The 17,500-nt window shown below is 44.0% G+C and overlaps 1 protein-coding gene across 2 annotated transcripts; it reads left to right on the top strand.

Moving 5' to 3' along the window:
* Positions 1-1,051: 1,051 nt before the first annotated feature.
* Positions 1,052-16,162, top strand: LOC110002722 (kinesin-like protein KIF1C). 2 transcript variants are annotated; one of them, XM_065950596.1, is made up of 12 exons: positions 1,052-1,447; positions 1,682-1,783; positions 10,578-10,705; positions 12,461-12,537; positions 12,634-12,712; positions 13,465-13,565; positions 14,862-14,927; positions 15,006-15,184; positions 15,461-15,572; positions 15,688-15,765; positions 15,854-15,919; positions 16,002-16,162. In XM_065950596.1, exons 3-12 carry the CDS (start codon positions 10,600-10,602, stop codon positions 16,098-16,100), a joined length of 963 nt encoding a protein of 320 aa, XP_065806668.1. In that variant the 5' UTR covers positions 1,052-1,447; positions 1,682-1,783; positions 10,578-10,599; the 3' UTR covers positions 16,101-16,162. The 2 variants fall into 2 exon arrangements, with proteins under 2 accessions (XP_065806668.1, XP_065806667.1); XM_065950595.1 differs by lacking the exon at positions 1,682-1,783 and having other exon boundaries at positions 1,053-1,447.
* Positions 16,163-17,500: the final 1,338 nt, after the last annotated feature.

Here is a 17,500-nt window from a genome sequence, read left to right as displayed (position 1 = left end):
TCCCAAATCTAGCTCGGAGTGAGACCTCTATGTCCCTAAATCTAGCTCGGAGTGAGACCTCTGTGTTCCCAAATCTAGCTCGGAGTGAGACCTCTATGTCCCTAAATTTCGCTTGGAGTGAGACCTCTGTGTTCCCAAATCTAGCTCGGAGTGAGACCTCTATGTCCCTAAATTTCGCTCGGAGTGAGACCTCTATGTCCCTAAATTTCGCTTGGAGTGAGACCTCTATGTCCCTAAATCTCGCTCGGAGTGAGACCTCTATGTCCCTAAATTTCGCTCGGAGTGAGACCTCTATGTCCCTAAATCTCGCTCGGAGTGAGACCTCTATGTCCCTGAATCTAGCTCGGAGTGAGACCCCTATGTCCCTAAAACTAGCTCGGAGTGAGACCTCTATGTCCCTAAATCTCGCTCGGAGTGAGACCTCTATGTCCCTGAATCTAGCTCGGAGTGAGACCCCTATGTCCCTAAAACTAGCTCGGAGTGAGACCCCTATGTCCCTAAATCTCGCTCGGAGTGAGACCCCTATGTCCCCAAATCTCGCTCGGAGTGAGACCTCTATGTCCCTAAATTTCGCTCGGAGTGAGACCTCTATGTCCCTAAATCTCACTCGGAGTGAGACCTCTGTGTTCCCAAATCTCGCTCGGAGTGAGACCTCTGTGTTCCCAAATCTCGCTCGGAGTGAGACCTCTATGTCCCTAAATCTAGCTCGGAGTGAGACCCCTATGTCCCTAAATCTAGCTCGGAGTGAGACCTCTATGTCCCTAAATCTCGCTCGGAGTGAGACCTCTATGTCCCTAAATCTCGCTCGGAGTGAGACCTCTGTGTTCCTAAATCTCGCTCGGAGTGAGACCTCTATGTCCCTAAATCTCGCTCGGAGTGAGACCTCTATGTCCCTAAATTTCACTCGGAGTGAGACCTTTGTGTCACTAATTATTTATCGGAGTGAGACATCTGTGTCCCTAAATCTCGCTCGGAGTGAGACCTCCGTCCGTGGAGGACGCGGCTGGGGGCGGGGCGAAGCGGCTCGGCCTCGGCTCGGCTCCTCCGTCACGGGGACGCGCCCGCTGCCGCACGCACACACCCGCCGCGCGGCCAGGCCACCGGCCAGCCTCTCTGCCTCTCTCCCCCCTCTCCTCTCTTTCCCTTTCCTTTAAGAATACCTTAAATATCCGTTAAAACTTTCCGTTAACACTCGGTTTACCGTTTATCGCCCCCGGCCGCCCCCCGACCAGGAGCGGCAGAAGCGACCACCGGGCCGGACGAACTCCCGGATTAGCGAGTTTGTGCCGGACGTGCCGTGATTCTCCGCCCCGCAGCGGGCCGCAACTTTCCTTCATTTTGTTTCTCCTCTTCATTCCTTCCACCGGCGGTCACGGCAACCGGACGGTGACGTCAGCCCCGAGAAAAGTCGAGAGGGAGCTGCCGTTACACCGGAGGAACGAAATTAGTGAGTGTCAAAACTTTTTTTTATCGTGTGTGTGTGTGTGTGTGTGTGTGTGTGTGTGTGTGTGTGTGTGTGTGTGTGTGTGTGTGTGTGTGTGTGTGTGTGTGTGTGTGTGTGTGTGTGTGTGTGTGTGTGTGTGTGTGTGTGTGTGTGTGTGTGTGTGTGTGTGAGACATACTGCAGCGCCCCCACCCAACTTTCTGACTCTGACACCGTCCGTGTGTCCCGGTACCGACAGGCCCGACCCGGGATCCGGACTCTCCGTGACGTGTTTGTTTGGGTTCATGGGGACTTTATAACCGGATCAGCGCGTGGAGTCCGGTGGAGGTGAATCATCCCGGTAAAAATAAAGAACACTTTAAATATATGGAACACAAAGCAGTTCAAAAATCATGACATTTTCGGCCTTTCAGATGTTTTTAATTAACCAAAGATCATCTATTGTATGATGGAAACAGTTTAAACAAAATTATAATTTGTTGTTATTTTAAAGTTTTTTTTTTTTTATTTGTCAATTTTATTTAATTCAAACAAACAATAAAGTTAAGAAAAACAAACAAACATAAAATCTCAAATTTTGAATGAAAAGGAGCAGAAAGAAGACCAATCTTCTCACAGAAAGTCGATAAATTAAAGATATTTAGGACTGAAGCAGCTCAGACATGATAATAAATAAACATGTTCCACTTTAAAATACACAAAAAGTTCCAATTCAAAGGAAAACAAAGCTTAAAGATGAAGTTTGAAGAGGGCGGCCTGCAGACCAGAGGGGCGCACAGAGGACGGCCACTGATGGAATTTGCTTTCCTCACAATTTGTTCCAGACAAGGAAAGCTGTCTTAACACTGGAGAGTTTAGAAACATGAAGACTCTCAGGCAGGTTCATTTTGCTCAGATCTATCAGATCGTTTGATCTTCAGGAAGTGGAAGTCACATGGTCAGTCTTCTCACCTTAGCGCCCCTTTAAACCTGAATCTGAACCTTTACTCTTTATCTCTATTCAGGCTGCCGCTTCAGTCTGTGATATTTACGCCCCGGTGACGTCTCACCTTCGATCTGAATGTCCCCGAGGCGTTATGGGGGGACAAAGTGATCCCCGTCTTCAGAGGTAGTAACAGAGTAAAGAGGGCGGAGCTTCATTACGGCGCTGTAGCGGTCATAAAAAGGCTCTCCATTGTGAGTAGCTGAATTAGCCTTTAGCAGCTCGTGCTAGCAGTGCACACATGAATGTGAACCTTTAGAACTGAAGATTCTGAGGCAGGAGCAAAGCCCAGGTGTCTCTGTCTGCTTTCTAAGTGGAGTCATCAGAGATCTGACCTCTGACCCCAGAAATGTTTTTGTCTCGTTTCTGTGTTTTCAGTTTTGACTGAGGTATGACCTCGAGAAGGCGTGCGATCTGTGATCGACGTAAAGACGCTCTGAATGAAACTTTGTTGTTGTTGACGTCTTGAGTATCTAAGAAGACTTCGTGGACACGTGAAAGAACAAGCTGAGTCATGAAGTTGACAAATCAGAGTTTGTTTTGGTGAGGTCGGCCACACAGCTGATAACATAATGGAAGAAATCCCCTCCCCCGGTGTGTCACATTATAAAGTTATAAACACACGACAGAGTTCGCATCCCTACCTGACCAATCACAGCTCTCCATCTCTCAGCATGAACTGTGTGATGTCATCAGAGAGGAGGAGCTACGGCCAACTTCCTGGAATCAAAATGTAAACAAACAGAGGCTGTGTCTGAAATCACTCACATGTTGTTGTGGTGTCCATACCTTACACAGGCCACTTATTGTATCCCACAATGCATTGTGAAAAGAAGCGTACAGCCATGGTCACTCTCATTCAGTTCATAGTCATAACAACCAATTTAACTCAGACTAAATTTGTATTTTCCTTCTTTTAGAAACTTTATTCAAAAGAAGAATATAAATAAATCATAAAGTCCATCCTGTGTAAATGTGTCTCTGAGTCCTGACTGTCTACAATGAGGGAGAAGCTCGAGTCCCGCTGGCTGTGTTGTTGTCAGAGCCGTGTTTACATGGACGGGACGGCCGGCTCCTCCCCTTGTGTATAAAAGCTGTTTTAGTCAAGAACTAGAGAGAAGAAGAAGAACATACTCACTGATTATTTGGATGTTAGTAAGAGTTTTTAGATCACGCTCATTCTGTGTCAGTTTACATGAAATGTGAAGCTACGAGCTAACTAAAGAGCGCTAACATTAGCATGCTAACACAACAATGTGAAGCTACGAGCTAACTAAAGAGCGCTAACATTAGCATGCTAACACAACAATGTGAAGCTACGAGCTAACTACAGAGCGCTAACATTAGCATGCTAACACAACAATGTGAAGCTACGAGCTGACTAAAGAGCGCTAACATTAGCATGCTAACACAACAATGTGAAGCTACGAGCTAACTAAAGAGCGCTAACATTAGCATGCTAACACAACAATGTGAAGCTACGAGCTAACTAAAGAGCGCTAACATTAGCATGCTAACACAACAATGTGAAGCTACGAGCTGACTAAAGAGCGCTAACATTAGCATGCTAACACAACAATGTGAAGCTACGAGCTGACTAAAGAGCGCTAACATTAGCATGCCAACACAACAATGTGAAGCTACGAGCTAACAACAGAGCGCTAACATCAGCATGCTAACACAACAATGTGAAGCTACGAGCTAACAACAGAGCGCTAACATTAGCACGCTAACACAACAATGTGAAGCTACGAGCTAACTAAAGAGCGCTAACATTAGCATGCTGACACAACAATGTGAAGCTACGAGCTAACAACAGAGCGCTAACATTAGCACGCTAACACAACAATGTGAAGCTACGAGCTAACTGAAGAGCGCTAACATTAGCATGCTGACACAACAATGTGAAGCTACGAGCTAACTACAGAGCGCTAACACTAGCATACTGACACAACAATGTGAAGCTACGAGCTGACTGAAGAGCGCTAACATTAGCATGCTAACACAACAATGTGAAGCCACGAGCTGACTGAAGAGCGCTAACATTAGCATGCTAACACAACAATGTGAAGCCACGAGCTAACTGAAGAGCGCTAACATTAGCATGCTAACACAACAATGTGAAGCTACGAGCTAACTAAAGAGCGCTAACATTAGCATGCCAACACAACAATGTGAAGCCACGAGCTAACTGAAGAGCGCTAACATTAGCATGCCAACACAACAATGTGAAGCTACGAGCTGACTAAAGAGCGCTAACGTTAGCATGCCAACACAACAATGTGAAGCTACGAGCTGACTGAAGAGCGCTAACATTAGCATGCTAACACAACAATGTGAAGCTACGTGCTGACTGAAGAGCGCCAACATTAGCACGCTAACACAACAATGTGAAGCTACGAGCTAATTAAAGAGTGCTAATATTAGCATGCTAACACGTGCTAACTCGTGTGAACAGACGTTCATCAGAGTCACAACTCGTGTGAACAGACGTTCATCAGAGTCACAGAGAGTGAGATGTTCTTTACAAAGTGGGCGTCAGGTTGAGCTGCTGCTATCTTTAGCTGTGTGTGTGTGTGTGTGTGTGTGTGTGTGTGTGTGTGTGTGTGTGTGTGTGTGTGTGTGTGTGTGTGTGTGTGTGTGTGTGTGTGTGTGTGTGTGTGTGTGTGTGTGTGTGTGTGTGTGTGTGTGTGTGTGTGTGTGTGTGTGTGTGTGTGTGTGTGTGTGTGTGGTATGAAGACCATTCATTATCACATTCCTGCAGAGAGGCCTTCACATGGGAACTGAGTGTGTGTGTCTCCACTGTAATCACATCACTGTGTGAGCAGACAGATGTGTTCTGATCAATAAGACCTGAGTTAGCTAGACTCTCAATGTTTACAGAAACAAGGTGAATGTATTAACGCTTTAGTAACTTCACACTTTCAGACCTTTTGTAACTCTGCATCAGTGTTGTCATGGTACCAGAATTACTGAATACTGGGTATTTTCATGTTTTCAAATATTGGAAATTGCAAGGGAGCTCTGGTCAGATTGCATGAAACATTGGCAATATTTCCAACATTGTGTTTTAGCGCCCATTTTTGATGGATTCATTCCTCTACAATGCTCCCAGTGCTTCAGTGGATAAAACTCTTCTTTGTGTCTTTTTGAAATATGTATATATTTCTACGACCTTAAAGCATAAAAAACACTCAACCCCCCCATTAGGACAGGTGGTCCTAAAGAACTGGTCTTTATTTTGAAATGTGTCCTCGTTAAGTATGATAAATAAGAACGCCTGTATAAACACACAAACTGTGTTTTCCAGGATGTCGAGTGACTTCCATCAGTTAAGATTAATATGTAATATGACTCTAGTAAATGTAGGACTATATTAACACCTGTTTTTAATAAATATTTGGTAATTTCATGTTTTTAATTACCAAAAAAATGCAGGTGAACTTTTGCACGCGGTCTTAATAGCACTAAAACACTGCTCACGTTGTGAATGTTTTTGTTTAGTTTAGACAGTGTGCAGAAGTTTGATGGATGTATTCCTCTTTTAAGCACCTTTGTTATGAAATAGATCAAATTCTTCTTTAAGTTGCTGCACTTTTTGATTCCATCGATCATGAATTATTGAAGAATCGATCATTGTGAGGGATTGAGTTGTATTATGTAAATCTTGACATCATTTTGTGGCGGCAGGCTGGTTGAGTTTGTTCATTCTTCCCTGTGTGGAGGCTGTTGTGTTATTGTTGGCTCTCTTCAGACGTAGCTGGTTGGCTAGCAGCAAACCTCGCAGCTGGTAACCACAGCCACGACAGGAATCCCTCCTTTGAAACTCGAAAAACTGTCTGTCTGTCTGTCCCTCTGTCTGTCTGTCTGTCTGTCTGTCTGTCTGTGATCTAACAGTCTGTGTAAACAGCTGGCTGTATCTCGGCCAACAGCAGCTTTAAAACTAGCTGGGCTTGTTCAGCATGTGCGTTGACTAACAGGGGCCTGCTGAGTTGAGATGAGACATTTTTGACGTGCTCCTTTTCTGTTTCGTGTGTGTGGGGAGGGGGCGGGGCCTCTAGGAGCTGGCTCATTTAAATGTGGTTGTCATGATACTGCCGTAATTCTAATAAAAATCACTTTTTTAATACAACAGCATCGAAATTACAAGTTCAAGCTGCCGATGTCGGGTAATTTCTTGTTCTTAATTATCAAAAATGTTCTAAATCAAAAACAGACGCAGGGGAAGTTTAGGTTCTGAAATGCCGCCTCGATATTTGTGCAATTTAGAGAGGACTTTAATGCAACGTATGATGTGAAATCGTTGTCGTTTTTTTAAAGCTTCTGCACTTTCTGATTCTTTTGGTCATTAAAGTAAAGGAGAGTGTATCGTAGGATTGAAGGCTACCGTTCTGTTAATGGCTGATGTGTGTGTGTGTAATGTGTGTGTAATGTGTTGTTACCTGGTTGTGCTTTAACATATTTAGTTCCAGAGACTGAACCTTAATGGTCCTGACTTTCCAAGCTGTGAGTCTCTTCCACTTAAAAAACAGAATATGTAAAAGCCATCAACAAAGAACAGACAGAGACTCCCCGTCTGTCAGCGACGTCTGGATTTTAAACTTGATGTTTTCCACTCAGCACAGTCAGCTGGCTCAGGTATGTCAGGTATGTTTCCCTTTGTTCACTCTGTAATTAAAGACACGTGTGATAAGAGAAAGACTCCATAAATGGCTGAATTCTCAACACAACCCGGCAGGTTGAGATCACAGACTCCGGCTGCATTTCTGCCTCCAGGATTACAAAGAACTTTGAGACCCTAGAGTTCTTTTCTTGTGGATATAAAAAGTTCCTCCAGACCTTAATCTGAGTCTGCAGTGGAAACACAAAACAGATTAAGGGTTGAGGTAAACATAGGGACAGGTTTCAGTGGTACTGTGTGGTTGACTCACACTAGGCCCGGTTTCTCTGCACCGTGCTCCCCGCCCCATTGGCCCTCTGAAACTTGCTTGAATAAAACTAAGACAAATATCTTAAAATATTATGTTTGTGTTTATATACCTGGTGGGAATTCTATCTGCTCATGTTTTGCAGCAGGAGTTTCATAAAGTGAACAAACAGAAGAAAAAGTAAACAACAGAAACCCCTGAAGTCAAATGTCACAAATGCATCTTGAGTAAATACATTTAAGCTGAGTGGGAGCACATGACCAGATACAAGTCCTGGTTTTGGTTCTGCATCCGTAAATGAAACAAAGTCTATTTGCAAGCAGTGTGCACAGTTTGAGGAGTATGTATAAAAATAATGGGATTTGGAGGGATCGTTAGAGATGGATAAGAAACAGAAAAGAATCAGTCAAATAGTCAATCAAACTTTTTACAGTGTATTGTGCGTATTCTGTAAAGGTTGTCAACATTTCCAATACTTTGATATTTTTAAAGAAGTAACAACCTCTGGTGTTGAAACATGAAGAGTTAAAATCCTGCAGTTCCTGGAGTGTCCACTAGAGGCTGGCTGCAGAAGCACAGGAAGTCACATACACACCCATTCTAAAAAGCCTGTTTTTACAGCAGAGATGAACATGTTTACAGCCTGGTTCAAAAAACCAAATAGGTGTGATTAGCTCATGTCTGGATGGACACACACTGTACGGGGGGTGAATGTTTTGATGACTCATCAGTTTTGATTTGATGAAGGATAAGAGTTATTCACAATAAGGCGTGTAGCTGACCTGATTGACAGGTGGGCGCGGTGTAACGGTTTGTCAGGAGGTTTAAAACCCGCCTCAGCTCCAGCTCTCAGCCTGTCGTTAGGTTGACTGAAAGTTAGACTGAGACAGCATTTCCAGCATGGAGACCGCCATCGATGGGACTCCAGCGCCCCCTGCAGGGACAGAGACTTTCAGATTGGAGGTGAAACGTCACTGGGGCGTAAATATCACGGCTTGAAGTGACAGTCTGAATACGGCTAAAGACAAAGAGAGTCACCGTGGTGGAGGAACTGAAGGGAGAGTCAGAGATCCAGCAGAGTCAGCAGGATTTGTTGGATGGCGAGCCTGAATAGATTAGAGGAAAATCCATCCACAGTTTGTTGAGATATTGAATCTAACCAATGACCTGCCTGAACACCTGAACTGCGAGATCATAGATCGGTCAGCGTGTGCGTGACTTTGTTTGTTTTCGCTGGAGCATCCTGGGCGTGACGGCGGTGTTTTCATTGTTCGGCTCATTGAGCTTCCAGTTCAGAGCGGGACAAAGAAATGTGATGTGAGCGACATGGAGAGGAGTGTTTCTCTATTCAAACACACTGTGCGTGCGTGTGCGTGCGTGCGTGCGTGCGTGCGTGTGTGTGTGTAACTTTCTGAGATTGTTTTTTATTTTAGTTTAGCATGGAGTCTATCAATGCCCTCCAAACGGGTTAAACTCTGACCTTTGTTTCCCACATGTCATTACCCACTCTCTCTCCCTAACCTCTGATCTCTCTCCACTGTCCGATCTGTTCCATGAAGGCAGAAAGAACAAAAGAACAATCATCTCTCTGTCTCAGACTGTTTATTTATGATCAGGACCTTCAGGCTTCATATCAGGCAGATAACATCTATAAACTCACCGTCCTGTGTGTGTGTGTGTGTGTGTGTGTCTGTGTGTGGGTGTGTGTGTGGGTGTGTGTGTTGGAATGACAGTCGTGTGTGTTTATTACATCCTTCAGAGGGCTTAATTACACATCATACTCAAGGACACAGACAGAAATACACACAGACACACGCACACACACACACACACACACACACAGACACAGACACACACCCACACAGACACACCCACCCCCAACTCTCTCTCCCTCTCTCTCTCACACACACATCCTTAGGAATTCAGAGTTTAACTTTGTGTGTGTGTGTTTAAGGGCTTGAGGCGGGGCGTTCGACACAGACAAAGACTAAAAGAGAGAGAGAAGAGCTGAACGGAAAAAAACAAGGTGGATAAAAAGGTAGACAATAGGACGAGAAAGAAATAGCAGATACAAAAGGAATATGAGGGACAGAGGTGAAAGTGAGAGCGCCGTGGTCGCCATGGAGACGCGGAAACACATAACAGACGACAGGAATGTAAAGAGAGAGATGGAGAGGAAATGAGTGGAAACATGACAGAAAGAGAGGAAAGAATGAGGGGAGGAGGAGAGGAGGAGGGGGGGAGGAGGAGGGGAGTGCTAATGACAGGGGAAAATGAGAGAGAGAGAAGAGCTGGGCTCAGTGAGAGATGGAGGAGGAGAAACAAAGAACCAAATAGAGTTGTGAAAGTCAAAAGAATAAAAACAGAAATAGAGAGGAGAGCGAAAACAAGATGGAGGAAGATGAAATTAAAGAGAGGAAAGAGGGATCAGACAAAATAATTAAAAGTGTGAAGAGATGCATGAAAAAGCAAACAAGAGAGAAAACTACAGAAGTGAAAAGAGAGAGGAGAGATGTGAAGAAAGAAATCAAACAAAGGAGAAAAAGAAGAGAAAATGTTAAAAGGTGAATCCACGAGTGGAAAAATAGGAGGAGAGGAGTTTTTTTTAAAAAAGAGCGGGAATGAGAGAAGCTGAGCTTGTAAAATGAGCGGGTGGAGTGCTGGAAAAAAGAGGAGGAAATGAAAAGTTGTTTGAACATAAAACAAGTGATGGAAAGAGGAGAAGAGAGGGAGAGTGGTTTAATCTGAGTTTATGTCTACTGATCACATTTAGGTTTATTATTGTTCACACCACCGTTACAAATAGAACGACCATTAAAACACACTAAAGGTCAAACCAGTAAGAAACAAAGCCTCTGCATGTTTCTAATAAGCTCCACGAGCAGAAACGTGCTCAAACTAGGATCAATATTGGAGATGCTTTTGAAAAATGGAGAGAGGTTAGAACACAGAAAGGTTTACAGACCCATGCAGAGCTGGATAAACACTGAAGCTTCAGAGTCCACCACATGGTGACCTGAGTGAGCATCCACTCTAGAGAGGAGGGGGGGACAGCTCTCTATGATGTTTAGAATTTAGACTGCAGTACCCATTTTAAACACTAGGGGGCAGAGATACATACTGCTCCTTTAAAGTGAAACAAATATTTTATCTTTCAGAATTAATAAAAATGATGAGGTTTTTTTTCTGTGTCTGACCTTGCTCTCTGATTGGCTGTTTTTCAGGAAGGTTTGGCGGAGCTGAGCGATGGCGGGAGCGTCGGTCAAGGTGGCGGTGCGAGTGCGCCCGTTCAACTCAAGAGAGACGGGACGCAACGCCAAGTGTGTGATCCAGATGCAGGGAAACACCACCTGTAAGAAGCCCCACACACACACACACACACACACACACACAGGTGTTCTTAGGTAACATTTAGGGTCTTAACGAAGGCTTACACTCATTTTTTTAAGATTAACCACTCATCCAAAAATCGGCTTACTCTCAATCCAGAAAACGGCCTTTGTTCCTATTAGGACAGACGGCCCCATACAGTGTTTGTTATTCTGAAAGGTGTCCCCATAAGGTAGGATAAGTCAGGTTACATACACACACGTGTTTCAAAGGATGTGGAGTGTTTTACATTAACCTCCTGTAGACTAACCCGGGTTACAGACTGGCTGCGTGAGACTCAGAGCATCTCGTGTGTCTCATGTGACAAACATGCCAAAAAAATAAAATGTAGAGCGCCAGTTTGACCATATTTAAACAAATATTTATGTCTACGTCAGTATGATAAACAATGCAGGGCTACACTTCTGGTATGCTTTTCGAACTGAAAGCTCGGTCTGGTATGTTCTGTGAAGAAACTCCCCTCATTAGTAAAAAAACACTTTTATTCTGAGATTGTTCCAGGACAGTTGTTTAATTTAAGTTACTCAAATTCCCCACAAAAGTTTTATTTGATACTAAACAAAGTCATAAAACCGGTATAATATAACTACATTATATAAATAATTAAAACACGCCAGGTTGAGGACGATGATAGTTCTGGTACGATCTCTCTCTGTGCCTGGCTTCATCTTCCTGTTTCTCCCCGAGCTTGGAAGGTTGATTTTGTCCTGAATGTAAAATCAGCACCCAGACATTCTACTGTATGTCTGCATTACAGACATGTAGCTTACAGATTTTATAGCTCATGGACTTTATCGAGGTAAAACTTCAGAAGAAAGAGGCAGACACAGCCACCACACATCTGAAACACGTCTCAAGCAGACCTTAAAACAAGTGTTGGTACTCAGTTTAATCAGTTCACGCGATTTGAGTTTGTCTTCAGGAGGAAGACGAGTCCTCCGAATTTGATCGTGAAAACTGTTTTGTGTCCCCACATCGTCAGTAAAACATGTCTACTGTCTCACACACACTTGGTTTAACATGTTGAGTCTTTTAAATGTAAACAAGTTGAAGTTGTTTCTCTGCTTGTTGGATGATGTTTAGGTGTTTTTTCTTCAAGTCTTAAGGAGTCTATTCTACAAAACTACACATTTGGAATATGTGGTTTTCTGTTCTTCATAGGAATCAATGTGTTTCCTTTGAAAGCAAGTCATCCTTGGTTGTAATGAGTTATGCTCACAGGCTCATGCTCTGAGTCTCAATGGGTTTAAAGAGGCATCAGCCATTCCAGCATGCCTCAGCCTGTCATGTGACCTCTGAACTCTGAGGCGCAATATAAACTCACACTCACACACAGTTTATTTTTAGACTTTTCATGCAGCACGACTGTTTTTAGCAGCCATGCGCCCGTCTGAAAACACTCCTGTCCACTCACATTACTCCACCTTAATAACGTGTTTATGACGGGCGTGATTCAAGAAAATAATTGTGGTTAATTTCGGCACACTCGCATGCATAATTCACTTTCATCTTTGAAGCTGCACCACATGTCTTAAATCATACAGACACCCAATCATACCAGCAATGTTCCAGCTTTACTGCAGAATTCAAAGCTTCCAGATTTAATAAAAAATGTATTCAATCAAAACAGCAAAAACAGACCCAGAGAACAAACCTCTGGGCATAATATGTGTCACTAAAAACCAGGTTGTTATGTAATTTCCCTTTTCTTTTCCAGGTATCTCAAACCCCAAACAGCCCAAAGATGGAGCCAAGAACTTCACATTCGACTATTCCTACTGGTCCCACACAACGGTGATAACACACACTACACACACACGCTGAAAAATGTTCAATGCATGACTCAAGATTAGTTACACTACAACCAGAGGTGTGCTTGTGTTTCTGCAGGTGGAGGACCCCAGCTTCGCATGTCAGAAGCAGGTGTATAAGGACATCGGAGAGGAGATGCTGCTGCACTCTTTTGAAGGTAAAAGTCTGAAGACTGCTGCTCCTCACTGACCAGATTTAATCAGTCACACCTCAAATCCATGAAAGGTTTGAGCACAAACACTTGGTAAACGATATCCAAACCTGTTTTGATACCGCGGATACTTCCATAGAAATCCAATGTTGGAAAATATGCTCGTTTTAAATGACCAAAAATTGTAGGCAAACTCCTGCACACAGACTAAATTGCACAATTACGTTAACATGTACAATTGAGATGTTGTCAAAGTGTTACCTGTTCTACCAGCCTGTCTTATTAAATAGATGTAGTTTTTAAAGTTTTGGTCCTTTTTGATACTAACTTATTAAAACAACAGATATTTTATTGTTTTAAAACATGTTGTATCAAAGTATGGATCATTTTAACAACATTAAACAACACCATCATCCACATAAACAGTAATAAAGACAGTAATGATGCTTGTTGAACTTTGGCGTTTAAGATGCTAATGCTACGTGTAGCAATGCTAACATGCATGATGTTTGTGATGCTACATATTCTGATGCTAATGCTGCAGATGCAAATGTTGTCTGTTATTATAGTGGTGGTGATGAAACTAATCTTACGATAACACAACACATGATTGAACTTATTGTAGTGATAGTGGAGGAGAAGCAACAGATGCTAAAGCTTAATATCCCTGTGATGATGCTAAAGTTGCTAATGCTAATGTTCCCATTCAAAATTAATGGGAAACATTACATTTAAAAATCAACACTGTTGTCTTTCAGGATACAATGTCTGTATCTTCGCATACGGACAGACGGGTGCTGGAAAGAGCTACACCATGATGGGCAAACAAGAGCCGGGACAGGAAGGCATCATACCGCAGGTAAACACACGGGGAAGGATGGAAATATGTTTTCTGGTAGAGGCACTCAAAAAGGGAAAAGGCATGAATGACAAAACTTGAAGTTAAAGAATCAGACAAAAGGGACACAAAGGGTTAAAAGCACATTTTACTGTGCTGCAGAGCAAGGCAGCGTATCTGTGCCCAGTGCTGTTTGTGTAATGAAATGATCCATTATGCAGCCATTTTTTATGTAAATCAGCCTCATTGCAAAAAGAGTCTAAGTTAGCAACAGCGCCGCTAACAGTTAGCATGAAAACATGAGCGTCTGCGGACAGTTGGTGGTAAATGCGCCGCAGTATTTATGAGATGTGATGAACTTTCCAGTGATCAGGAAAACAATTCCACCTCTGTATGGCTTCAAAATCCTCAATCCACTCTGAGATAATTAAGGCCAACATTTTTAATGACATTTATCGTTGTGTTGTTTTTTAAACCAAAGGTTTGGATTATTGTTCCTGTTTCAGAGAACTGCTGCACTCTGACTCTTTATGCAACTTCGAACTAAACAATTTAATTGCACAACTTGAACTGTATTTCGTTACGTTCTGAGGACAGTCTGGGATTAGACTGAGAAATGTGGTTGGACTTATGTTCATTCTTGCGGGGACCCTGTGAACCTACAGTTCCTCTGAGGACTTATTGTGCTCATGACGACCTGAATACCAGGACTGCATTTCTTTAATTTAATTGAATGCTGTCCTAGTAGACGATGCTACAGAGACTTTGCTTTATAAAAAGAGCATTTAGATATATTCTGAGTATTTTTTGTAACTATTAGGTTTTGTTGCTTGAAGTCAAGAACGTGGAGACTTAGCCTGCAGCCCTGTTTCCACCAAGTGGTCCGGTTCGGTTTCGTTTTGTACAGTATGCAGTTATTGGTGTTTCCATTGTCACAAGTTGGGAATGGTACCTAAAGGACTGATCCGTACTGTCCTACTTTTTTGCTACCCTTCTGTTGAAGTGCCAAGCGTAACAATCCGACCATAAGGAGCTAGACACAAGCAATTAATGTCGGCGCATAGCTGCAGACCTCTGCTGGACGTCCTCCATTGGTGACCTTTATTTACTGTGTTGTGTTCTTATTTTCCTTTTTTTTGCTGCACTGAACCAAACCAATTGGTGGAAACTTGGCTCAATCAGTCAATTCTGACCCGGGACTCCGATGGGCAGCCCCGAGGGGGAAACTCTTTGATACAGAATCATAAATCCACCTTTCATGGATTTTGTCTCTTGGTTGCTTGAATCAGAGTATTGATTGTCTGTTTTTCTGTTCAGCTGTGTGAGGACTTGTTCCAGAGAACAGGAGAGAACACAGATCCTGACCTGACCTACTCAGTGGAGGTAAACTCACTTTAATCAGTTATACACTCAGATTTATTCAGTGCATGAGGATGGGCTGAACACGGTTTCCTCCTCCAGGTGTCCTACATGGAGATCTACTGTGAGCGGGTCCGGGATCTGTTGAACCCAAAGTCTCAGGGGACTCTGCGTGTCCGGGAGCACCCCATCCTCGGTCCCTACGTGGAAGATCTGTCCAAACTGGCGGTGACCGGATTCTCCGACATCCGGGACCTAATGGACGCCGGCAACAAAGCCCGGTCAGTCTTCTTCATTTGCGTAGAGGAAGTTTAACCCTTTACTGACTGATTGGCTGCTGGAGGTTAAATGTGGGGGAGGGGTGGGTTGTCAATACTGCCGCTCAACCAGGTGATCCCTATGATGCGGACTAAATGAGCAATGTGGCAGCAGCCATCACAGACTTCAGTTTTTTTTTAACGACAGAAGACAGAGACACGTTGTCCATATTGATATGCAGTCACTCGTCTGTATTCTTAGTGGTTGATAACTTACCCCTGACTGGTTGACGATTGCAGGACGGTTGCAGCCACAAACATGAATGAGACGTCGTCCAGGTCACACGCCGTCTTCACCATCGTCTTCACCCAAAAACGACGAGACCAGATGACCAGCCTGGACACTGAGAAGGTGTGTGTTTGTTTTTATGTCGTCATGGAGACCAGGATACTTTACAAACAAACAATCCTTTCTCTAATAATCAGGATTTTTGTTTTCGGCATTCATGATGAAACTTTGTCCTCAGGTTAGCAAGATCAGTCTGGTGGACCTGGCTGGAAGCGAGCGAGCGGACTCCTCGGGGGCAAAAGGCACTCGGCTTAAGGTCAGAGGTCAAACTTTACTCCTGATTTTCTGCTCCTACTGTCACTGGAGCTTTGTTTACTAAATGTTTACTATGTGTTTGCACACAGGAAGGAGCGAACATTAATAAATCCCTGACCACGTTGGGAAAAGTGATATCGGCTTTGGCTGAAATGGTAGGTGGATACTCCTGTTGGTAGCTGACTTACAAGATAATAATAAAATAATAAACAAGTCTCCCCATCTTGCCCCTAACAGCAGAGCAATAAGAAGAGGAAAAGTGATTTCATTCCCTACAGAGACTCCGTTCTCACCTGGCTACTGAAGGAGAACCTGGGTAAGTTCAAGGAGTCCTGAAGCGAGTTGTGCTGCAGCTAGAAGGCCAGAATTGGTTGCCAAGGGGACGTTTAAAGTTGCCGTCTTCATTTTAATTACTTAAAGAGGACATATCAGCCCCCTCCTCCACCTTTTCAAACAGTCCCCTCCTCCACCTTTTCAAACAGTCCTCCTCCACCTTTTCAAACAGTCCTCCTCCACCTTTTCAAACAGTCCCCCTCCTCCACCTTTTCAAACAGTCCCCTCCTCCACCTTTTCAAACAGTCCTCCTCCACCTTTTCAAACAGTCCCCTCCTCCACCTTTTCAAACAGTCCTCCTCCACCTTTTCAAACAGTCCCCCTCCTCCACCTTTTCAAACAGTCCTCCTCCACCTTTTCAAACAGTCCTCCTCCACCTTTTCAAACAGTCCCCTCCTCCACCTTTTCAAACAGTCCTCCTCCACCTTTTCAAACAGTCCCCTCCTCCACCTTTTCAAACAGTCCTCCTCCACCTTTTCAAACAGTCCCCCTCCTCCACCTTTTCAAACAGTCCTCCTCCACCTTTTCAAACAGTCCTCCTCCACCTTTTCAAACAGTCCTCCTCCACCTTTTCAAACAGTCCCCCTCCTCCACCTTTTCAAACAGCCCCCCTCCACCTTTTCAAACAGTCCCCTCCTCCACCTTCTCAAACAGTCCCCTCCTCCACCTTTTCAAACAGCCCCCTCCTCCACCTTTTCAAACAGTCCTCCTCCACCTTTTCAAACAGTCCTCCTCCACCTTTTCAAAACAGTCCCCCTCCTCCACCTTTTCAAACAGCCCCCCTCCACCTTTTCAAACAGTCCCCTCCTCCACCTTCTCAAACAGTCCCCTCCTCCACCTTTTCAAACAGTCCCCTCCTCCACCTTTTCAAACAGTCCCCCTCCTCCACCTTTTCAAACAGTCCCCTCCTCCACCTTTTCAAACAGTCCCCTCCTCCACCTTTTCAAACAGTCCTCCTCCACCTTTTCAAACAGTCCTCCTCCTCCACCTTTTCAAACAGTCCTCCTCCACCTTTTCAAACAGTCCCCTCCTCCACCTTTTCAAATAGTCCTCCTCCACCTTTTCAAACAGTCCTCCTCCTCCACCTTTTCAAAACAGTCCTCCTCCACCTTTTCAAACAGTCCCCTCCTCCACCGTTTCAAACAGTCCCCTGTGGTCTAAATGAAACATCTGTGCTGTGCTTTGGTCAAAATATAACATGAATCAAGCACCAGAGGAGGTTTGTGACCCTGTATAAACCAGCTCTCTCAGAACGCTCCGTTTTGGTGTGTGTATCTCTTTAAATGTAATGACCCCGCCCCCTGAGTTTACTCTGTAGACATCACTCCTCTGTAGAGAGAATAAAAATGGCTGACCTGTGAAAAAAGTTTTGTTCTGGTCTGGGGGTGGAGTCCATGGGTGGA

Source organism: Labrus bergylta, chromosome 22 (assembly GCF_963930695.1).
Source record: "Labrus bergylta chromosome 22, fLabBer1.1, whole genome shotgun sequence".
In the NCBI taxonomy this organism is placed as follows: Eukaryota; Metazoa; Chordata; class Actinopteri; order Labriformes; family Labridae; genus Labrus; species Labrus bergylta.
Note: the sequence above shows the minus strand (reverse complement) of the source record. Positions and strands in the feature narration are given on the sequence as shown.